Source organism: Diadema antillarum, unplaced genomic scaffold (genome assembly GCF_040938485.1).
Source record: "Diadema antillarum isolate AM-2024a unplaced genomic scaffold, OU_Dant_1.0 seq00000563_RagTag, whole genome shotgun sequence".
Lineage (NCBI taxonomy): Eukaryota > Metazoa > Echinodermata > Echinoidea > Diadematoida > Diadematidae > Diadema > Diadema antillarum.
Window position 1 is genome coordinate 2,131,747 of NW_027271502.1, and position 25,434 is coordinate 2,157,180.

General features: G+C 40.3%; 1 protein-coding gene across 1 annotated transcript in view; it reads left to right on the forward strand.

The window, feature by feature from the left end:
- The window catches only part of LOC139735065 (uncharacterized), a 45,859-nt gene that overhangs the window by 18,246 nt on the left and 2,179 nt on the right, over positions 1-25,434 (forward strand). Inside the window, exons 9-21 of the mRNA XM_071645839.1 lie at positions 779-928; positions 2,768-2,964; positions 3,575-3,641; positions 4,294-4,490; positions 5,532-5,601; positions 6,451-6,522; positions 7,374-7,435; positions 7,910-7,970; positions 9,756-9,841; positions 11,092-12,188; positions 13,254-13,352; positions 14,903-15,126; positions 22,047-22,100. Of these exons, the coding sequence (XP_071501940.1) occupies positions 779-928; positions 2,768-2,964; positions 3,575-3,641; positions 4,294-4,490; positions 5,532-5,601; positions 6,451-6,522; positions 7,374-7,435; positions 7,910-7,970; positions 9,756-9,841; positions 11,092-12,188; positions 13,254-13,352; positions 14,903-15,126; positions 22,047-22,100 (2,436 nt within the window). The remainder of the gene's footprint in view (positions 1-778; positions 929-2,767; positions 2,965-3,574; positions 3,642-4,293; positions 4,491-5,531; positions 5,602-6,450; positions 6,523-7,373; positions 7,436-7,909; positions 7,971-9,755; positions 9,842-11,091; positions 12,189-13,253; positions 13,353-14,902; positions 15,127-22,046; positions 22,101-25,434) is intronic.

The following is a 25,434-nucleotide window of genomic DNA, read 5'->3' on the forward strand; positions in this document are numbered from 1 at the left end:
TTGTGTACTTGTTTTCATTGACTTGTTTTATACCGCCCTGTCAGCAGTTTGGCCATGGTTATTGCTCCAGTTTAGAATAAATTTGTATAGTTTATATACAGGAGGTCGATAATGAAACCTATTGAAAGTATCTCAGATATTTTATGAAGCTTACCCTCGTATTTGATGGTACAAAAGAAATTATAGCAAATCATTTCAAACTAATTCGTAGAATTCTCATTGTGAATAGGAAAATCAGTTGTAAGAATATCTTAACTCAATGAGACTAGATTGATGACAAGAGTTACAAAGCCAGAGCAAAGATTTTGGAGTGAGGCATTGTATATTCCCAGGTATGAATATTATAAAAGATCTAATCCCAGTAAGCAATGTGTTAAAAATCCTAATATAGAGAAGGATATCATAAATAATGTTGTAAAGTAAGGTGTTGACAGCGATGCAGTGATATTTTAAGAGTCCGATACAATTCTAGTTGTTGTTTTTGTTATTTGTTATCCCTACATGGTGATGATTTTAATAGACTGATTCAATTTGTATGCAGTCTAAGTTTCAGCCCCTGAAATTCAGGCAGTTTGTATTATCATATGTATATTTTTTGTAAAACCACCAAAATTAACGTGAGTTTTAGCAGATGATAGCACTGTGTTTTCAGTTCCCAGTAATAAGTTTTATCCAAGCAAGCATAATATGAGATCACACCCTTGTCATGTTTTTTTTTTTTTGTTTTTTTTTTTTGCTGTTTACAGTGTAAACTCTATATCACTATTCTTATCCACAGATGGAAAGAAGATTTACAAAGGTGACGAGACATGTCAACTAGTCTCCAATCTCAGACCGTTCACCAAGTACTCCTTCAAGCTGCAAGTTCACACAGAAGGAGACGACAGTCCTCACAGCAATGAATCATTTGCCAAGACACAAGATGCTCGTAAGTCTGACCTAAAATGCTAATTCTTTAGAGTAACCTTCATTTGTTTTGGTGTGTTTTGCTTTATTTTGTTTTGCTATGATTTATTGTGCACTGCATTTTCAGTACTGTCAGTGAATTAAGATTTAAGACTGAATTTGAAATGTGGCATGCACAAATATGTACAGGAGGCTAAACAATTTGTAATTCTCGCTATCGCCAATGACGTAAAAAGTACCCGGATATGGCTTTTTCGTCAAGATTTAGTGCACTTGGTAGCAAGGGCACTTCCGGCGCGGGGCATAATTTGCACAGCGCTAGAGTGCGCGTACGTGTACCTTACCTATAGCGCAGCGCCGACCACGGATACTAGTACAGTAGGCCAATATAGGCCGCTGTACCGCCCGAGCTACGAGCCAGCGAGTGGCCAGGCCTGTCATACTCGTACACTGTAGTCCCCGCCGGCGGCCGGCCTTGCATTAGCATTCACCATAGACAGATAGACAGAAAGATCCGTCTGTCCGGAGGACTCTTTTATATTTTGCCATTAACGCTGTCCTCCGTAGACGGAGGGGATCGGTGAAGCCAGACGCAGTCTCCGCGGAACATTCCCCGACGGACAGATACAGACCGATCTTTCGGTCAACATGCACCACACTGCACGCAGCGCATAAGCTAATTACATAACACATACCGGTACGGCGTACTGCTTGATCATGCGATCGATGAGCACATCACAGATCAGTCATCTCTGCATACGCTGAAAATATGCTGGAAAATATTCACCCACCTGGATATACAGTATATCGTCATGGAATATGCCCATCTTTTCTTTTATTTGTTCTCTGTCGAAATGTCACGAACACAATCGGGAACGAACAGTGATCTCGAACTTATCCTGTCTCCGAAGCAATTTCTTCCAAGTAAGTACGTACAATGTACGTAGGCACTAGGCCGCTACTACCTAGTGCTACTATAATACTACCACTACTAGTAATTCGCGCGTGCACGTACTGCGCTGTGGAGTCACCCGCAAACTTCACCCACGCGGCCACGTCACGTCTCGCATGCCAGTAAGGGTCCTATTTCTGCAGATTTTTTTCATTTATTGTCGTGCGAACAACACATGGCAGCTTCGCAGCAACAACCAATAGTCGTATTAACAGCAATTTCTTAAGAATGGAGAAATTTCAAATCATATTAAAGCTGTAATTCAAGTCGAGAAAACCGGAAGTACACGTAGAATACAGTCGGTTGTGTGTGTAAATAGCATTAGTCACGTATCACGCGCGTACGAACGGAAGTGACTTTGCTACCGGACTATCCCATAATGCACCGTAAATGACGCTTAAATCAACATCCGGGTACTTTTTACGTCATTGGCGATAGCGAGAATTGTCACATGTTATGTGTACAAATTGCTATTGGATCATAATCCTGTGTGATTTGTTCCCATTGTTTGTTCCCCAAGATGATACAATGCAAGTTGCAGTGCTCATATTCAAAGGATCAAGGTGAATTTTATACAAACTGTAAATGATGGCATTATCGCAAAATATGGCATTAGCGCAAAATAGTCCACCACTCCATTCATCACCATTCATTTCGTCATAGCCGGGGACTTCTTTCAACCTCCACAGACTTTGCGCATAGTGGAGACACACACGCAGAACGAGAGGGACCGATATCACGATTTGGCCTTAATGATAGTAAATACTCACTTAAAATTGTACCCCAAATGGTTGAGTTTACTGTCACTGAAGCCAGCTGCTATGATAAAGAAATAATGTTGAAATTCACAAGCCTTTAACATTGCTGTCATTCCATGTGTGTTTCATGTGTGTGTTCCTGTCTCCACAGCTCCTGATGCTCCTGAGGCGCTGCGCGTCTTGGGCATGACCATCTCCCAGATCCGAATAGGATGGGCCCCACCCCAGTACAACAATGGGGGCCTGAAGGGGTACATCGTCTACAACGGCAAGCACCAAGTGGAGATGACCTCCGAACTCAACTCAATTCTCAGCGGACTGGCCGCTGGCACAACCTATCAAATCTCCGTGAGTTTATATGTGTTTTTCTAATAATTTCACATATTACTGTACTAAAAAATGTCTTGGGAGTTCTAGATGATGACTATATGAAAATGTTATACTTGATATGCCGTATAATAGCAAATTCAGTGATATTTTTCCGAATCCAGACTTCCCGACAATTTTATGAGTGATTGAATTTGTGATCGTGGAGAACTGCAATGGATAGAGAAATGTATGCATGCATGTTGCATTCATATCAGGATGATAGATAATATTTTTGTGTATTGTAAAATTTGGGAATTGCAGCTAACTCTTCAAATTTGCAAATATAAAAACCTAGCAAAATGTATGGCATAGTGTATACTGTAATCATAACTTCTGATTCTTTTGTGCTTTGGGTCTGTTGCTTTGTGTAGTCGACTATTACGAAAGTTGAGTAATTTCATAGCTGTCAGAAAGTGGCAGCTGTATGTATGGTGCTCTGCAATATAATGGTCTGAAATGTTTATCTTTATATCCCTTTGTGCCATGATGTTCAGTGATGATGTCTCTGACTTCAAATATTGCTCTTCTTGAAGCATCAGAAATGCTACATGTAGTGCTGAGTCTTTGAAATTGTTATTCCCCATGTCAGGTTTGTGCGTACAATCACAAAGGAAAGGGACCCAAGGCATCGTTCAGTGCCACCACGGAGGAACTGGGTAAGTAGACTGAGAAAATGTGACCTCTGAACCCCACCAACTATGGTGGAACATTACAAGGCAGTCCAACTCACTACATGTATGTTCCGTTTGTGATTGATGTGGAACTTAAAAACGGCTTCTGTAGGGTATCCTTGTATTATGCATATCACCGTTTGCTTTGTCTTGTCTTGAGTTTTTGTGATGGTTATTGCTTTGAGACTTAATTATGGTGTACAACGAAGCAAAGTATTGACATTCACATACTAGCATCACTGAAGTCTTCTTTGTTTTCTCTGGACAATGTGATGTTGGATGTCTTTATTGTTTGATAGTGCTTGGGGACAATGATCTACATGATTTAAGGGCAGTACTTTCTTGTAGTTAGCCTGTCATGGCAGATTATAATGACAGTCAGATATTATGGATCACCATTATTTTGTAGTTTCACTGCTAGTTTGTACGTGTAATAGTGCGATTCCAGTATGATCTCATCCTCATCGCACATGGTACCGTTGGTGGATGGACTCTTAAAATTCGACAAAATGCTAAGACTTTGATTGACTTGTTACCAGTATCAGTATCCTCAGTAGTTGCATCTGGTTCAACAATTTATGTACGAATGTGTTGTCAGTTTTTATCTATCAGAATTCCATATTTTTGCCCTCTGCAGGCAAGCATGCACCTCGCAAGCTTACTCTCACCTCTAGAGGGCGCAGTCAGATCCATGTCACGTGGGCCCCGCCGGAATTCCCCCTGGGCAGGCTCTACCGTTTCGAGCTGACCACCAACAGCAAAGTGGTCTACTCCGGCACTGACCTCAGCTATACGGTCAAGCAGCTGACTCCGAACACTGAGTATTCCTTCACGGTAGGTCTGCAGTGAACGTGCCCAGGGGAGTGTTTCATAAAACTGTTCTTAAAGTTACAAGCGACTTATGAACGACTGGTGATTAGTTCTTGTGCTGAATTATTGAGATTCTGATAGGTATAGCACATCGGAACTGATCACCAGTTGTTCTTGAGTCATTCGTAACTTTAAGAATAGCTTCATGAAACACTCCCCTAGACTTAATCGCTCACTCTGCCAGGTTTTTTCGTAGTTTCCTTCGAGTTCTTTCATACAGGTACATGGCAACAGACACTTGGATGATAAGTTTAATCCAGAACGAAGTATCCTTCATGTTAATGATTCTTGTGTTGAGTCGGTTTTATTGCAACTGATTAAGAAATTGTCCCTCATTTACATAAATGAGCACAGATTATTCAGTGTTTGAGCAGTAGCTGTGACATAAGTCACTGGTGTACATACTCTTTATTAGCAGCAGGTAGTAAAAGGTACGTGTATTAGAACCATCACTGGCCATCGGATGGAAGCTGGTAGTTTAGTGGATATTACGCCTGTTTAGCAATCAGGAGATCATGGATTTGAATCCCACCCATGTGTGTATGCCCATGATTCTTATCACGGCTACAACTCAAAAGACTAAATAATCCATGCTTATTTACGTCGATGAGGGGCAGTTTGCCATTCAATTGCAATAAAAGCAACTCAACCAACCCAAGGTTCATTAAAGTGAATGAATATACAGTTCTTGCTGCTTTTGATAAAGGATTAGGACGATTAAATACAGATTCAAAGGAATGATAGAAGTTTTGTCAAAAGTTGACATAAGATAAGTTGTGAAATTTCTAAGTTTTCACCGATGGTTGTAACCACACAAAGAAATCAAAAGAGGCATAATGCCATTAATCTTATAACTCTCCCATTGGTACAGTATGTATGCAGAAAAGCTGTCAAAGTTGCATTCTTGGTAGAGGATCTAGCAACTACAACCCCTCAAAACCTGCCCTGTGATAACTCTACACATCTACACTCACAGTCTGTAATGTGCATTCTATGTTCTAACAGGTGAGTGCTGTGACCAGTGAGGGGAAGTGTGAGACTGAACCAGCCAAGAAAAAGACAGGAAAGGATGAATGTAAGTTTCATGTGTCATGTGACCATTCACATGATTATTTTCCCCCCACCTGACTTCTAGATATTATTTGTTACTGTTCTGTAAGTTATGACTTTGATCCCCATCAAGTAAGCAAGTTTGCAGTATTCAAATTTGATGGATTTTAGTTTCTACCTGAGGAAGAATGTGACTGTATGAAATACAACTTGTTTCATCTATCATGAAGATCGAGGTACATTTCCTGGAGAGGTTGTTGAGATCCTTCAATGAGTGTTTAGCCATTTCACTCACACAAAAGAGTTTGACTCTGTTTTAAAGATGTCCAGCCTGTCAGTTGTCAATTCCAGATGTACATCTTGAGAGCGTATTTATTTTCTGGCAAGTTTAAAGTCCCTCCTCCCCCCTAACTATCACTGTAACTCATAAAGTAGTTTTTATCTACCACAGTCACAATACGGGAACCTGTGCTTGGTGTCATACATGTATGTCACATGATGACTAGAGCTTGAATTGTTAAAGTCCTCCCGGGCCCTGTTTCATAAAGCTGTTCGTAAAGTTACGAACGACTTACGAGCGAATGGGGATCAGTTCTTGTGCTTATTTATTGAAATTCTGATAAGTATAGCACATCAGAACTGATCACCAGTCGCTCATAAGTCGTTTTTTTTTTACGAACAGCTTTATGAAACAGGGTGCAGATGAGTTCAAAACACATTGTGCCTTTGCCTTTTTAGAAACTGCTCAATGCGCTTTTCATTCAAAGACTCCTGCTTTTATCTTACGGACACAAAGCGTGAATATGATAGTTATGGTATGCTGGAGTGAAGCTGTCATGTAAAGTCATGGATGTATTGTTATCATTCATTGCAGATAATGTGCAATCTACTGCTCCGGTATTCTTCTCACATCCAACCAAAGTGTCTCTTGAGACGAAACCTAGCAGTGAGTATCACCGCGGAATATGAATAGATGTCTTGCCGCTTGTTGCTCTACCTACCCCTGAGCCTGTTCTGTTTCTTTCTGTCCAAATTTATTTACCAGTATCAACTTCTCTGACTCTACTCATACCTCGAACTGCACTCTGTCTCTTCATTTTGTCTTTCACCAAATTTATGCCTTTAACCCAATGTGTACTTGAGCCAGTCATGTTAACACATTGCGTACTGGAGCCAGACACACCCAGGTATTAGAAGTCAAACTTGGTTTCTTTATGCTTGCAAAAACTGTTACGTTTTGCTCTTAAATGGAGACACATGCATAGAAAATGTGTGAAATAATGTAGTGATAACACAGCTTTAGTTGTGTGAAGATGCGAATGCAAAATATCAGCACAGATCGTATGCTGGAAGTATTACACTCTCAGAGCATGCCCGATAGTGGTTGCTGTATGATGTTTTAATAAATTTGGCCATGGCTTATCTATTGATCTTTTGTATGAGAGTAAATCGCATGCAGCTTGTTGGGGAAATACTACCACTAGAGCTTGATCGATATAACATTCTACCTGCCCATTACTGAACATGAAAGATGCTTTAAGGATAAAAGTTGTGTTTTACAAATGACACTATTTTACTCTTATGATCTCAAAATACTCCAAAACAAGTCATCATCCAGGCATTTCGCGTCAGCGAGACAAGTTTCTTGGTAGACCCTTTTGATGGATTGGTCGTGGAAGATGAATTTTGTGCCCTTCTAAGAACTTTTTTTGTTTGCCTTTAGACCTGTTTGCAAATTGCTGACGAGGAAGGCAACAGGTTATTCTCTGTCACCATATGTTCTTTCTCCTCTTCCAGGTAAACATAAAGACAAGTCTCATCCCAGATCAGCATCGAGACATAACAAGAGAAGAGAGTCGGTAAGACAAACATATTTGTACTCTTCATTCATTTGTGCCTTTACTGCTTTCAAGGGGCTGTCGTAATTTGTTTGTGGCTGAAGTGTCTAACCAGTCACTCTTCTCATTATATTTAATCTGCTTGGATGTCCAGATTTTAGTGAAAGTAATTAATGCAAGTTACTAAAAAGCAAATATTTCAAAAGGGATAGAACCTGAGGGATAGGAACTGTGAAAAAGACATGAATACAAAAAAAAAAGAAAGGAAAAAAGATAAAACAAAACTGTCATCATGAAAACGTTCTGGAATCTCCCCGATTGTAAGGTGTGAATGCTGTCAACCCTCTGATCTGCCTCTTTACTTTTTTTTTTTTACAAGTTTGATCGGGTCAAAAGATTCAAAGCCTATCTGTGTGCTACTCTGTCCTACTCCTTCATCTTACAACATTATTTCTTAATCTCCTGATGTTGGTGTTGTTGTTGGTACAGTCAAAGCCGTCCAGATCCCTGATATCACCGTCCAGCTATGACGCATCAACGTCGAGACCGGTGTCTGGTATGTACTTCCACTGAGTATCAAGGATTTCCAGTTTACATATATCCATTTTGTTGTTCTTTCAGTTTTCTTCTCTTACTCTTAAATTGATGTATCTGCTCGCTTTGCTTACAACAACACTCAACTGATGTACATCAAGATAATTTATACTCTGTGTGTGTTAGTAGCTGTGCTCATGCAAGAGAACGTTTTTGATTTTATGAGCATGTTGTCCTTTCTGTCTTGATACTCATTTACCAAGGGATAGAGTGACAACAAGCCAATAGGAGAATACTGATATTATACAGTTCTTAGAAATGCACAATACCATAATTACCTCCGCCAAGGGAGGAGGTTATGTTATCGTTACCGTTGGTTTGTTAGTTAGTTAGTTTGTCCGTGTGCAAAATAACTCAAAAAGTAGTTGACAGATTGGGATGAAACTTGCAGGAAAGATTGAGAATGACACAAGTACCAAACGATTAACTTTTGGTAGTGATCCGAGAATTTTGGGGGAATTTATGTAGGATTTTTGATATTTTGGCCGGTAGGGTCAATGAACTTGGGAGTTCAGGATGCGCGTATTTGAGGTTTGCATGCACGCACCAAAATGTGTGCTCTAGTTTCTGCTAGGGCGAGGCGCGCTGTGCAGCTGATTGTTTATGACGTAACAAAGGCTTCTATATTGGGAAATCGGGTGGCTTTCAGCACACAGTGCAGTACATATGGGTGGAAATCACTAATCTCTGTGGAAGAACAAGATTAGTGCGGGTGGAAATGGGCTGCATGCTTGGCGGAGGTCTGCGCTCTCAGAGTGCTTTTCTAGTTTTCTATGTGTGTATATGAAATCAATAATCATACAAAAATAGCGCTCTTGTAATAGTGGCATAATCAACGATGATAATCAACGATGATCATCAAGATGAATATTGAGCACAGATTCGAATGTATCAAAATCTGTAAATCATCTTGCTTCGGGGGAGATTAGTCCATAATGCTGGTGCCATTTTTTTCAGAAGCCATATCACCTAATGTCTTGGATTTCACACATATTTCAGAGAGGATATTTTTGGACTGTGAACATAGATTACGTCCACTATTCCACTGCCATTATGATAAAACTCACCCCATGAGATGCACAAATTCTCTCTGTTGCTCATGCATCCATGAAACGTACATTAATTCTATAGTCATCTGAAAAGCATACAAGAAGAGAAAATCAAAACAGAGCTTTTACAACTAGAGAAGCACTCTGAGAGCGCAGACCTCTGCCAAGCATCTAATTTCCACAAATGATCTTGTTTTTCCATAGAAATCAGTGATTTCCACCCAGACGTATGCATGCTGAAAATGGCCCGAATCCCCATTAGTAGAAGCCTTTTGTTACGTCATCAACCCTCAACTGCACGGCGCTCCTCGCCCTAGCGGAAACTAGAGCACGCACTTTAGTGCACATATGAAAACCTCAAAAAATGCGCAGCTTGAACCCCCAAGTTCGTTGACCCTACCTGTCAAAATATAAAAAATCCTTTGTAAAATCCATAAATATTTCCAGATCACTACCAAAATTTCATCATCTATTCCTTGTGTCATCCTCAACCTTTCCTGCAAGTTTCATCCCAATCCATGTCCAATTTTCTGAGTTGTTTTGTACGTGGACAAACAAATGGTAATGAAAACATAACCTCCTCTCTTGGCGGAGGTGATAAGCTGTTTATGACATCTTTAAGTCATGATGTCCTGTCTTGAAACTGAGCATGAGCATTGTCAAATGTCTGTTTTATCACCGACTTCTGCCTCGTGTAGCAACCTCAAGTTCGTGGAGCGGTCATCGCAAGAAGAGGTCAATAAAAAGCGGGAGAAAGCAGGTGGACTCGGGCCTCTCAACAACGGTAGGTAGCACCGTTGGTAGAATGCCAGATTTCTCTCTGCAAAACAGTTAACCTTGCATGCTGTGACCCCGCACAAGTAAAAAAACATTGGCTAAGTCAAAAAACAATTCTTACTCGGGATGAATATTGACATGTGTATGTCTCCTGTGTGAGTAGAAATTCACACATGTCGAAGATGGAGTTTCTCCGGTCCCTTTAGATTTGACTGATGCAAGGTTGAAGGTGTTTTTTTTGTTCAAACTGACATGTTCAAATTTGTGGATATATGATTCCTGAAGGCTTGATAACAAGCTGTTTAATCCACATGTACCTATATAAAAGATATAATTTTATTGCTTGGATCCAGAGTGCATGCATGATGTTGTTACATCTCAGGCGAGCTTTAATATGAAGACGTTTGATATTGATCAAAAATTAGTGGCTAGCATGATCTCATTACTGTATACATGTATGCTGGACCAGAACAACTGAGACAAGCTTTATAGTAACAGTCGGTATACAAATGACGCACAGGTCTGAGTGCGTCAGTCGGAATTGTGTGCATAAGGTAACTATGGAATGCTTAACCCACGAGGCGAAGCCGAGTGGGTTTAGGCTAAATTCCATAGTTACCGCATGCACACTATATTCCGACTGATGCACGAAAAGACATGTGCGTCATCTGATTTATAGAATGGGTAATTTTCTTGTCAAAAACCCATTTTTCTATCGTGTTACCCGATGACAAAATTACTGGATGCATTTCCTTTTGGCTTGCCGTAAACAAGCATGCATCAGTTTTTACTGGACGCACGGCCAGCCATGCATCAGTATTTACTGGACGCATGGCCAACCTGAGTGCGCGAACGCTTGCTTAGTGCGCAAACCTTTGTTACAAGTACGCGTACTCTTGCTACAAGTGCGCGATAACATATTTACCACGGTGACTCAGCGTACGTAGCGTGCGGCCAGTAAAAATCAACACATAGCTCTCGACCAATCAGATCGCAGGATTCTCGCTACCCATTCTATAATGAATCTTGGAGGGCAGGCAAGTTTGTGTGATCTGTGAGATTATCATTGAAATAGTTGAATGAAGCATGGTACAGTGCTGCCTGTGAATTGCAATGTTTTAAATATTGGTTCAGGATGTCTAGTTGGATTGCTTGTGTTACAGACGTGCTTTCTCGGGGGGGGGGGGGGGGGGGGGGGCAAATGTTAGTGTCAAGTTTGGTGAAAGGGTCTCGAATGTGTTTATTCCACTCTACTAGGATGCCAGGAGAAATCGCCACATTGCAGCACTGAAAGAGATGGAACGAAGCCAGAAGTCGTCCATGGGTGAAGAGTCCTCGGACTGGTCAGAGGAGGATAGCCGCTGGTCAAGCAGTGTGTACCAGCAGGACCAAGTGGATGGGTCAAACCTCGAGCCAGCCCTTGGACCCCAGGGAGACGCACAGCCGAAGACGTGCAGCGATCCAGAGTTTCTGAGTGTCACGGTCTCATACCGTGAGAACAGCAATGACGAATCGCCCCAGGAGTCAAAGGTGGGATCAGCTGATTCTCAGGAGGGTCGAAGACAACAGCTGTCCAGGAAAGATGTGACTTTTGATGAGAACGTGTTTAAGAGCATGAAAGAAAAAGAGAGGAAGGCACACATCCATGATGCAGCATTGAAAGAACTTGTGCGAGACCTTCCACCAGATCTGGCCGATAAGAGAGCCCTCCTGCGCATGTCCCTCAGCATGAAACGACAGAGGACGGCACCTGGCGTGGAGCGGGAGGGTCTGAAGTACCCAGGGGACGTGTTGGCAAACCCCCCTGCAAGGACAGGCCGTATGTATCAGACCAGGACTCAGGAAGCCCTCTCAAAGAGAAGGCAGCTGGACTCCCTAGCTCACGACAGTCGGCTCAGCTTCAATCCTGCAAGGGCGATGCACGACCTCCGTCTCAATGACCAGGCAGAACTGACCCGGGACGGCGCCCATGGCAGCATGGGCGAGAATCGGGACTTCACTCTCATGGCCAACGGTATCATCCTGTATCAGGAGAAAGTGGAGCTGCAGCCCGACTCGCCGGAAAGGGCCAGCCAGAGACGGTCGCCACGGAAATCTGACCACGAGGATGCCATCGACGTGGAAAGGTTGCCCAACGATCTCCTCGATCCCTCGCCCCGTGAGATGGGCTCGTTACGGGGGTCGTGGAACGAGGATGAGGGGTTCGGAGTGAGCGACAGCGACGATGAAGACAGATTGATGGGAATGGCTCAGACTCTTGCCGATGATCACATGACTAAGAGCAGCGGCTACAGCCATCGGGGAGACAGGGTTTCTACAGGGAGTAGGAGTGCCAAGAAAGACGTCTTATCAAGGTAATTAAAGTGTCCACTCCATGTTGTGCCATATTACCATAATACATGTCGTTTGACCCATGAAATAAATGACATGATATTGCACCCACTTGTGCTTGAACAGAATGGAGAGTTGCATGTGTTCAACTACATGTCCATGCTGTTCTGCAGTCACACGGTATGTTAGATACAAAATTTACTGTTTTGGGGGCATAGTTGCTATTATTACCCTGCTCCAGGGATCTTTAGTCCACCCAAATGTCCATGAAAATGCTATTAAGAGGGTCATAGCATGGAGTTATGGGCAATTATGTATGAATAAAGGAATGCCCCAAGTGAAAGCAGTTTATATCATTTTTTTACAAACCAAATATAAGTAAAGGAAATTTTACTTCGGGGATTGTGATTACGCTATCCAATTCTCGCATGAGGTACTACCATACATGTTTGCATTTCAATCACATTGCACAAGGGTTACCTGTCGTGTTGTGGCACCCAAATGTTTACAATAAATGTTCATATGCACACCACATACATTGTACATACCATGCATTTTAGGTACTATGAGGCTGCAGGAATTTGTATGTGTGCCCCAAATTTAAATCAATCAGAATCAAGGATTCATCAAATGAGGTATCTAAATATCTCATATTTAAAAATCACACACAGAAAAAAAAAAACAAATTCCCTCCCCCTCCAAAAAAAAAAATCAAAATCAAAATTTAAAAATATTGATTACCGAATGTGTTTGTACTTTTCCTTCACTGTAAATGAGCAGACTAACTCACATTAAGCATGTACATGTACACTTGTAGGATACTTATGAGAGAAGAAAACAAATCTGTAACACATTTTGATGCATGATATGTGCAACAAAAACACATTATGACAAAATATAATAATGGGATGTGTTGGCTGAATGTTTTATTATAGTTCTGAATAAAATGTTGTAATAATGATTGTGCCATATTAGTTGTCATTTAAAGCTGCACCTACTCTGTTTCTTTGGAAGCTGTTACAATTCGGTAAACAAAATGTTCTAAACTTCTACATATAATGACATTCTAAATGCTTTTGATTCTTCAGCAAAAACCCACTGATGGAGCAGGCCTTGCCATCTCGCAGTGCACTGGTAGACCACAGCTCCTTTTATCAGAGAGCCAACACATTCATCTCAAGTCACAGGTAAAGTGATGATGTTATCTGCTGAATACAGCTTGCCAATAATCCAATCCAAACCTCCAGAGGGCACTATTTCTGTGAAATGTAGGAGAACACATGATTGTTTTAACAGCGCTCTTGGTTTTTAGCCAGGTAAAGTGTCATGCCTGCAGGCAGGACTTATGTGGTTTGTTAGATAAATCAGTGGGTTTGAGCTGAACAATTACAGATTACTTGCCATGATGTTGTATGGAGGGACCCATGGGAAAATCGCTTTCTTACCAGCATGAGTTATCATGGATAATCATGTCTATTTGTGACCCGCTACATCAAAAGGATCCGAAAATTGGGGAGGACAGTTTTCTGAAAATGACATGACATTGTTACCTCACTCTTCCACTTTACTTTCATATATAACATGACTCATAAAAGTGCTAGGTTGCAAAGGTATCAATGATTTTATTAGCGCATGTCGAGTGGTGTAGGAAATCAGCGTTTCGAGAAAACTGCCTGCAAAGTTTTCCTTCCGACGCTATCGTGATCAAGGGGAGGCACGACAATTTTCACCTCTTGACAAGAGAAGGTACGCTCCTAGCAACCTCAGTGATGTTCATTCAAGCATAACGCCAGTGGTCTACGCACATCCAATCAGTAACCAGAATGCCACGCACTGACCAATAAGATCACTCCCTTTTTGCTAGGGGCGGAGCCGAGCTGCAGCTCTAAATCTATATCTTCGGACACGCTTCTGTTCCGTTCAAAGTCAGAAAATCATGGCCAAGAAAAATGCTAATTTCTTGCCTTTCCTTTGATCATTTAGCTTCGATAATTTGGGCAGATGATAAGAAGATACTTTAGACTACAAAATCATGCCAAGAACAAAAATACAATCGTTTTGACCGATCTTGATGATCTGTCTTCAAACTTGATTTTCTCGGCTTGGCCGTCAGCGACTTAAGGATTAGGATCCTTTTGTTGTAGCAGGTCACATTTGATTGTATGAAGTAGTTCATGGCAGGCGATAGGCAGCTTCGTCTGTCAGCTGTTCCTCATGCAGTGCGCTCCCATTATATTGAACATGGCTAGAACAAAATTCTCATGACAATGAAGTAAATATTCAGGTCCCCAAATTAATTTTGATGTAGTGAAGGAAAACTGCTGGTCCCAAGGACTTTGCTATAACTCGAGTCGCCTGTATTGATATCATTGAAACAAACAGCCCCCAGTCTGGATTAGTCTGAGTGTGCTTCACTTAACTTTACGAAGAAACCTGCCATGTGATTTAATTCCTGTATTATGTATGCTTCAATTGACATTGATGATTTGCTCCTTTTTTTTTTTGTACATGCCCAGATTTGCTGTTCTGAAAACAACAACAAGTAAAAAAAAATATCTCAGAGGCATTTGAAAATAATGTACTGGAGAAAATGGCTAAAATTAGCTGAAGTACGAAACTTATAATCTGACACTATCCAATTTTGCTGTGCAAGTCCTAATGCATACAGAGTACAGCATACAACTGTATCTACATCAGTCATTCATAGATTTTCACATTTTATTGTATCTTTTGTCAGGCCAACTCTGAAAAAGAATCTGGCGAGGCTGGTTGCGCCGGGAGCCCACAACATGCCCCAGTTTGCCTCCCAGATGACCTACGACCCCGAGTTTCCTGCCAGCAAGAAACCGGGCGGGGCCAACAAGTACCAGTTCATCCCGACCCAGTTCCGCACCCAGCCGGTGAACCTCCCCACGCCCCTCCTACCGAGGGGGAATACCCTGGCCAGCTTACAGGATAGAAGTGAGTATTCTGTAATAGGCTTGTCTGTACAATTCCAAGAAGGATTGTATATCATGCTAGCACATGACCATATGTGTAATCTGTGGAATACAGTAGTCTGCTAACGTTGTTCTCACAGCTTTACTCTGCTGCATGTTGAAACATTGTAGTTCATCATAATGGTGCCTTTCTCTTGTCACAATATGGCAATGTGTACTGCTTGACCATGTTAGATGAAATGTGAATGTGAGTGAATATACTCTGGTGTAAATTCAAATGTTTCTTGTAATATCATGCCTTCAAAACTAGTATTTCTTCTGAACCTGTTAGAACCTACCATAATAGTTGTTATTATTCATATTGTCGTTATCAGTAGTAGATAGAAGTAGCAGTAGTGGTAGCAGAATTTGAAAAGAAAAACATATTGTCTGCATGTCATGCATTTTAACTCAGATATCTGACTTCACAAGTATACAACCATGTATATATTACCATGTATTCTGCTTACCAACTTGCTGTTGGTATGAGGGCTGAAGTGGTATAGGAATGATTAAGACCAAAAAGGTTCAAGAGATGGAGTCACAACAGTCCTGTTTCCTGTAAAGCCATATTTGATGCTTCCACTTGAAAGTATTTGACATATGTGTCTGCCTCACAGATAGGAAGACTATTGATTCATGTCTCTTTACATAATAACCAGCTTCTCTTCAGAGGAAGATATGTCTTTATGATGGTAATTACTTCTACGGGGATGCATGAATAGAAATTGTGCAAAATAATGATGAAATAAACATTTAAATTACTCCACTAGACATGCCCCGACGCTAATCAGAAATATCAATTTGTAAAGAATTATACTTGAAAATTATACTTGAAAATTATACGGTATCACTTTTATTTGTTGGAACTAATCAGAAAAGTGATAAAACTAGCTTCACAAGAGGATAGAGTTTCAAAAACTTTCACAACATACAGCTCTGTTTACGCTTTTGCACAAATATTTCTGAATGAGATTGACTTTCTTTTTATATATTTAACATGAGCTGAAATTTCATTTCATAAATAAACGGACAAAAGATACCCAACAAATTCAATATGAATCTTCAGATTGTTCAGATAGATGGCGGCATCACAGTGATTATTAAAGGCACAAATGCACCTGTGGACTTGTTTTGTGCATCCCTAAAAACTGACAGGTCTTTTAATGATTATAGCCAGTTTGAACTCCAGCTCTTCAACCTCCTTGGATTTACTGATAGTCCAGTCAAAATATGAAATGACCCACAACTAATTGCAACAGAAACGATTCCACTTGCATTTGACCCGGAAGAGCTATCAAAATAACATATTAAAAGTTCCCTAAAATTCGAGTGGTGGATCAGTGTCTAATTTGCATAAATTCAAGATGGCCGCCGTACAACCTATTTATGCCTATATCTGGGGATATGTAACCCACAGAAAGTAAATTCCGGTGTCTAATCCTATGTTTTTTAGGTCAAGGAATACAAATATGTTATGTATAGCAACTTTCAAACATCCTTTTATATAGTTTTTGCATATATTTGCATATAATTACATGCAAAATGGTCGCCATATTGCCTGCGCAAGCCCGTATCTTCGTATATCATTAATGTAGTACACTCAGGAATAAGTCGCTATATATCTGGACATAAAACCGCAGAAAATAAATTCTGGTGTCTAAACCTATAGATGTTTTTTAGGTCAGGGAATACAATTATGATATAAGCAGTAACTTTCAAACTTCCCTTTATACATTTTTTTGCATATATTTCCATTCAATTAAATGCAAAATGACCGCCGTAGTGCCACTACAGGCTTATATTTCTATCTGTAAAAGGTACCTAGTGATGGTGTCTGTGGTCTTAATTTTACTACTGAGAATCACTGATGTAGAATACGTTCCACTCAGCAATAGTTACCTATATTTCACTAAAAATTTGCATATATTTATACATAAATCTATTCAAATTACTACCGTGAATATGATTTCAGATATACGAATACAAGCTGCAGAAGGTTGATTGTACTGTAATGTCTCATCCAAGATATCAAGGGAAAATTGTTATACCATTTAAAACCTTGATGATTATCCTACACCTAGTGTGTATATTCTTGCATTTATTAAAAGTATTGTATTACATTGTACTCACATTTTCTTGAGATACAGCCTCAAAACAGAGAACAACTGTAAGTAGCATCGAATAGAACATATCTTTATTAACTGTAGATTCAACTTATCTTCCAAAGTGTGCTCAATAGGTACACAAATATTAAAGTCTAAAATTATGTAGTAGGAATCGTTAAAATATTTCATGATTGCATGATATCTAATGTATTATGTTTTGTAATTTGCCCTCATGTTTACTGCTTATTACTTGTGTCTATGTTGCAATTCTTTATTTCTTCTCTCTTTTTTTTTTGCCAAGGGGGAGGGAGGCATGTCATCAAGTTCATGATTATCCATAAGCTACTCTACAAAAGTTTAATGAGTTTGGACATATCTCATATAGCTTTCAAAGTGTGCTTACGGTACACAAAAATTGGTCTTAAATCATTCAGCAGGTTTTTTTTTTTTTTCAAACATCTTTTTTCTTACCTACGATGATTTACATCCATGTTTAGTTGATACTTGTGTCCTTTGTTGCAAAACTTTTGGTAAAGGCATGTTTATCAATGAGCAACATATGACCGTGATAATTTGTATGGAAGTGGATTTTGTCATATTTTTGCACGGTTTCACCCAGTGACTCACTGAAAATGTAAAACATTGTGATTTACAGCCAGATACAAAGAAAAAGAAAAAAAAGGAAATGCCTTAACATTTCTATTACTAGTACTCTGGATTCATCAGTCGATCAATACAAACAGCATCCTTCTCATTGGCTTCAAGCTCATACAACACATATAAATTCTTATACGTCTTACTTTCACCATTTTTCATGTTGTATCTGCAGCTTTATTAAAAGAAATGTTTCCTATTGCATTGAGGCTTCGCACTAATAACATTTTCACCAACACACAGTTGTTGTTTTTTAGAAATGCGAGCAGCATGAAGGCTGAATTCAATTTTGCTGGCGAAAAAGCAGTCTTAAGTCAGATAAAAAACAAAATACATAACATCATTTTCTGTTCCTAACCCTTCCAAAAGGTCCCTTCCCTCCAGCTTTTCTTCAAGTTAAACAGTGGAAGGGAAATGACATACAATCATTGGAATTGGGACGATTTTAGGAAGATGTTTAATCAAAAATATGTTCTGATCACTACAGACACAGTGCAGCTATTAAGAACTCCTGAAGAAAGTCTGATGCAACTGCAAGACAGGATGTTAGCAACTGGCAGTGTATAGTTGCAGGGCAAGCAGATTTGACTGCACACAACCCATACCAGTGTCAGATGCGGGCCATTATATATCAGACACTTGTAATGTTGTATTTCTAAAATATGTGAGGAGTGAGAATATGCTGTTCTAATTGGTGACTAGGAATAAGAAGCATTCTCGAAAGACATCGACACAGTTTACAACAAACGTGAGACTTACCACGCTTCAGTATGAAATAGAGCCGAGATCCTGTTTGCTTTAAATTAATCAACTGCAATTTCACACCATCCTAGTCCAGAATTTGTGGTAAACACATAAAACACTCTGAGTGTAAGCTATAGTTTTGTATACTCGTGTTTCTATTTTGAGAGATCACATTACATACCTTAGTATCTGTATTATCACAAGCTAGAAAATGAAAATGATGTACAGGAAACGAAAGTTTTCTTGAAATCAAGTGACTTTGATCCATTAGATTTTAAACTCATCTTAGCCAAAGGTTCAAGACAGCAAAAAAGATTCAAGCTAATATTGCAAATAGCCATCATTTATATTCTACTGTCCGGTCGTCGGTCATGCATACATTTTCAAAAACCATTTCCAGCTAGGTTCTCTTTAAAAAAAACCCATGTAATGACAGATTTTCAACAAACTAGGCAAGTAGCATCCCAAGGATGATAGGCTTTCAAGGTGTTCAAATAGACACCATATTCCGAAAGGTCCCAGAACCCCGAAATTAAGGAATCTATTATAAAAAAAAAACTCCCGTCACACACACACACCCTCACACACACACACACACAAGTAGAACCAAGTGTAACAGAGCTAGGTATAATGTACAAAGTTGAATATCTTGGAGATTGCATATAGATTTAAGTTTACTTTCACAGTTTAACTTATTTTCGAAATATTACACATTATATATATATATATATATATATATATATATATATATATATATTGACAGCAAATCTTGCACATATAGACGTGGCTGGTGTTGGGTAGCACCCCTTTAATCATCGAGTGTGGTCTTGTAGTGTTGTCTGTGTACAGACAACACTACAAGACCACACTCAGCACCAACACAATCCTGAAGAAGGGCTTTTCGCCTGAAAGCTCGATGATTAAAGGGGTGCTACCCAACACCAGCCACGTCTATATATGCAAGACTTGCTGTCAATAGATTTACTGTCCTTGCACCGCCCCGCCATGTTGTGGTTAAGTCCTTTGATGTCAGTATATATATATATATATATATATATATATATATATATATATATATATATATAATGATACTTGTAATCAATGTGTTGGTACCAGTACAGAAAGATGACGAATCAGGGTGGTAATGCATTTCAGTCCAACAGTGCTATTTAGTCAGACCAAATTTTCGACGCAAACATTCGTCTTTCTTCACAATTGTCATTGTCGATCCTGAGGAAGATGAATGTATCCGTCGAAAATTTGGTCTGAATAAATAGCACTGTTGAACTGAAATGCATTGCCACCATACTTCGTATGTATATATATATATATATATATATATATATATATATATATATATACATATATCACGGGTACCATCTACCCCAACCCCCCCCCCCCCTCCACCCCAGGCCACAGGATGCCCAAAGGCACCTTAAATATTACCTATAGGTGCGGATGCCTTGGGGCTGGGACCAGTTATTGGGGGCCACTTTTGATTTTTGATCCTCTTTTTGAAAACATATGGTCAAATTTTCAACAAACTTAGTACTGTAGGTGCATTTATCGCTAGTGTCATGAATATATGAACATCATGCCTCCCTGGGCCATGGAGGTCCCTAAAGGCTTGTAGAAATGGCCCTTCCCAAAGTCTTCCAATTTCCTCTCTCCCAAGTAATAGTCTGTAAGAATGCATGGAAGGTGAACTTGAGATACTCGAGTGAGGGCTGGACCCCTGGGTCTTTTATTCAGAAAGTGAGTGAGTGACATGGTATCCTGATATGACAAGAACATTCTCTAAACAAATGTCCAAACTCACGAAGCTTTTGTAGAGTAGCTTATGGATATAAGCTACTCTTAATTTGAATAGATTTATGTATAAATATATGCAAATTTTTAGTGAAATATAGGTAATTATTCCTGATTGGAACGTTTTCTACAACAGTGACTTTCAGCAGTAAATTAAGACCATAGACACCACCACTGGGTACCTTTTACAGATAGAGATATAAGCCTGTAGAGGAATTATGGCGGCCATTTTGCATTTAGTGAATGCAAATATATTCCAAAAAATGTATAAAGGGAAGCTTGAAAGTTACTGCTAATATCATAATTGTATTCCCTGACCTAAAAAACATAGGTTTAGACACCAGAATATATTTTTTGTGGGTTTTATGTCCAGATATATAGCGACTTATTCCTGAGTGTACTACATTAATGGTATACGAAGATACGGGCTTGCACAGGCAATATGGCGGCCATTTTGCATGTAATTATATGCAAATATATGCAAAAACTATATAAAGGGATGCTTGAAAGTTGCTACAGATAACATAATTGTATTCCTTGACCTAAAAAACATAGGTTTAGACACCGGAATTTACTTTCTATTGGTTACGTATCCCGAGATATAGGCATAAACAGGTTGTATGGCGGCCATTTTGAATTTATGCAAATTAGACACTGATCCACCACTCGAATTTTAGGGAACTTTTAATATGTTATTTTGATAGCTCTTCCGGGTCAAATGCAAGTGGAATCGTTTCTGTTGCAATTAGTTGTGGGTTAACCCACTTTTTGTCGTATTTTGACTGGACTATGAGATAAACTGCAGATTTCTTTTTTATGCCTCTGCCATGAAGTGTTGCCGGAGGCATTATTTTTCTTTGATTATATTTTATTGTTTAATGCGCAGTTGAGTATATATGCTTCATAAAAACTGCGCAATATAAATTCACAGTTATCATTATTATTATTATTTGAAAAGTCAGTTGTGATGTTACTGAAAATGTTGTCAGAGTAACGAGACACTATTGAGTGCAGTATGGATTTGTGGTGTTTTGTCATGAACCCTGTGGAACGATTACTGATTAGATAGCTTCAATCAATTTTCGGTCCTTGGTCATTTTTTTTTTTTTTTTTCTGTGAGGGTTGTAAAAATGATTTGTGTATCTGCTGGTAAACAGAGAACTAATATATACTGATTGCATGATACCATTACATGGTAAGTATTGTGTATGCCATATATTTTGCAGAGTTTTTATTTGTATCTTCATGAATTTCCTGAGTCTAGTGGTGTTCAGGAATGTACCAACACATGAAAGATATCAATCTGATCACAACATGAATGAGACGTGCATGAGTGCGTTTCTGTTCACTACTATACTTCATGTTTTTGAATTTGATCACTTGCAAAATTGTTGAGAAGTCCCGATATTTACCAAAAATTTGCTAGATATATGGCATATGCAGTATGTGTAGGAGATGCCTCTGTCTCAGATTATATTTGCATCACTATTTTGACATGACCGATGCATCTTGGAATATTTCAGTCTCTGGTCTTGCATGCACTTTGATATATTTCTTATCTTCTCCTCTACCGCCTCATCTTCTTCAGTACTGCCGCCTAGCCTAAGGCAGGCTCGCTGCCACACTAGCTATGACCCTGATCGTAAGGCTCCCATCTTTCCTACGACAAATCTCCCCTCTCCCACACTCCTCTCATATAGCTTGTAACTCATAACAAGTCCCCGAGACCTTTGCATAATTATGCGGTGTGCTTGTTTTGTGCTGTTTTTCCTCCCCTCCCCTCCTCCCCCCCCCCCCCCGTCATACCCCATATATACTCTCATTGATTGACATAGTTGTTGTGGGTGAAGGATATAACACGCTGTAATCCAGATCCAGTGTAGGCGTGTTTTGCCATTTCTTGTCTGAATTTGACCGCCATAGTTTTTGCGTTATTACACTCTTGCTAATATCACTGATATGCTCATATCATCACCTTTTGTTGGCTCAGAATATAGTGAAATAATCATTTCTTTTTTGATTTTTAGCTCACCTGAGCCAAAGGCTCAAGTGAGCTATTGCGATCGCCCTTCGTCCGGCGTCCGTCGTGCGTCGTGCGTCGTGCGTCGTGCGTCGTCCGTCGTCCGTCGTCCGTCGTCCGTCGTGCGTCGTCCGTCGTGCGTCGTGCGTAAACTCTTTACATTTTCATCTTCTTCTTGAAAACCCCATGACCGATTTTCATCAAACTTGGCAGGTAGCATCCCTAGGGGGTTAGGAACTCAATTTGTTAAAATGGGCACCATGCCCCACCCAGGGGGCCCCCAGGGGGGCCCAAACCCCCCAAAATTAAGGAATCTGTAAAAATCTTCTTCTCTAGAACCAGAAGTGATAGAGCTAAGTTAATACTATGAGTTAGTACATTGATGACTGTAGTTTCAAGTTTGTTCATGGCAGAATCAGGGGTGCCCCCCTTGGGACCCAGGGGAGGGGGGTGGGGAAGGGTTCTAATGGGGCCTAAATTGTACATTTTCATCTTCTTCTTGAGAACTCCATGACCCATTTTCACCAAACTTGGCAGGTAGCATCCCTAGGGGGTTAGGAACTCCATTTGTTAAAATGGGCACCATGACCCACCCAGGGGGCCCCCAGGGGGCCCAAACCCCCCAAAATTAAGGAATCCGCAAAAATCTTCTTCTCTAGAACCAGAAGTGATAGAGCTAGGTTAATACTATGAGTTAGCACATTGATGACTGTAGTTTCAAGTTTGTTCATGGCAGAATCAGGGGTGCCCCCCTTGGGACCCGGGGGGGGGGGGGGGGGGGGGGGGGGGTGAGGAGGGGTCCTAATGGGGCCTTAATTGTACATTTTTATCTTCTTCTTGAGAACCCCATGACCCATTTTCACCAAACTTGGCAGGTAGCATCCCTAGGGGGTTAGGATCTCAATTTGTTAAAATGGGCACCATGCCCCGCCCAGGGGGCCCCCAGGGGGCCCAAACCCCCCAAATGAAGGAATCTGTAAAAATCTTCTTCTCTAGAACCAGAAGTGATAGAGCTAAGTTAATACTATGAGTTAGTACATTGATGACTGTAGTTTCAAGTTTGTTCATGGCAGAATCAGGAGTGCCCCCCTTGGGACCCAGGGGAGGGGGTGGGGAAGGGTTCTAATGGGGCCTAAATTGTACATTTTCATCTTCTTCTTGAGAACTCCATGACCCATTTTCACCAAACTTGGCAGGTAGCATCCCTAGGGGGTTAGGAACTCCATTTGTTAAAATGGGCACCATGACCCACCCAGGGGGCCCCCAGGGGGCCCAAACCCCCCAAAATTAAGGAATCTGCAAAAATCTTCTTCTCTAGAACCAGAAGTGATAGAGCTAGGTTAATACTATGAGTTAGCACATTGATGACTGTAGTTTCAAGTTTGTTCATGGCAGAATCAGGGGTGCCCCCCTTGGGACCCGGGGGGGGGGGGGGGGGGGGGGGGGTGAGGAGGGGTCCTAATGGGGCCTAAATTGTACATTTTTATCTTCTTCTTGAGAACCCCATGACCCATTTTCACCAAACTTGGCAGGTAGCATCCCTAGGGGGTTAGGATCTCAATTTGTTAAAATGGGCACCATGCCCCGCCCAGGGGGCCCCCAGGGGGCCCAAACCCCCCAAATGAAGGAATCTTTAAAAATCTTCTCTAGAATCAGAAGTTATAGAGCTGAGATAATACTACTGTATGAGTGAGTACATTAATGACTGTAGTTTCAAGTTTGTTCATAGGAGATCCAGGGGTGCCCCTCTTGGGGGTAGGGGGGGGGGGGGGGGTGGTTGGAAGGGTCCAAATGGGGACCTGAATTGTACATTTTCATCTTCTTCCTGAAAACCTCATGATGGATTTTTGTCAAACTTGGCAGGTAGCATCCCTAGGTGGTCAGGATCTCAATTTATCAAACTGGGCACCATGCCCCACCCAGAGGGCCCCAGGGGGCCCCAATTCCTCCAAATTAAGGAATCTTGAAAAAATTGGGCCCTTATTGTACATTTTCATCTTCCACTTGAGAATGCCTCATCAAATTTTGGTAGAGCTGTGAATAATTTAGATTAGTGACTGCGTGAAAGGTGAACTTGCGATACTCAGGTGAGCGCTAGACCCACGGGTCTCTTGTTTTTATACGTGATCCTTACCGTTTTAGCGTATGTGTTTTTAGTTCTGATGTGTTTGATTATCTCTCTTTTAATCTTTTATATGTAGTCAGTGTAGTTTTAATAAATATAGCATCCATACAGCTAATTATACACTAAGGGAGTTGAGTGTTGTGCATACTTGTACTATATACCATATTCTTGTGTTTCTAATCTTGCTACATGTTTTGTTTTACATTATCACATGTTATTCATCCATTATAAGTTTCATTCATATTTGTATTTATTTATGTGATGTAGCCATCATAGATATCTATATCTATAACTATCTAACTCCATTTAATCAACCCTTTTAATTTATGGTCATATACTCTTGTTTTGAAGATATAATGCTCGTTGTTCTGATGGAAACATACTAGTAATTAATAGTCTCTCTGCTCATTTATGTGTACTTAACACCAGTACATAAATACCATGTGAATTATATCAATTAGGATGAGTGGTAAAACTTGTAAATTTCAGTCTTGTGAATAAAATGCAGAATGGATTCTAGTCTGAACTTTCATGCTGTGGTTTGCTGACCACCCTGCTCTCTCTGATATTAGATGTTTTAGTCTTGAGGGAGACTAGCCCCTCACTTGAAGCTATTCAATCTGTTTTATCATGTAGCCATGTCTTTATGGCCAAAGTCTAAACTCAAGATTTGTCTGTATACTTTCCACGCTCTCACTGTGTAGATTGTTGGGGGGGGGGGGGGGGGGGATGGGGTGATCAGTCAACAGTGAAACCTTCCTGAAGTCATGTCTTAAAGGTAGAGAGATGGAACAGTATAATTGTTAGCAATTTAGCTTATACCAGGAAATA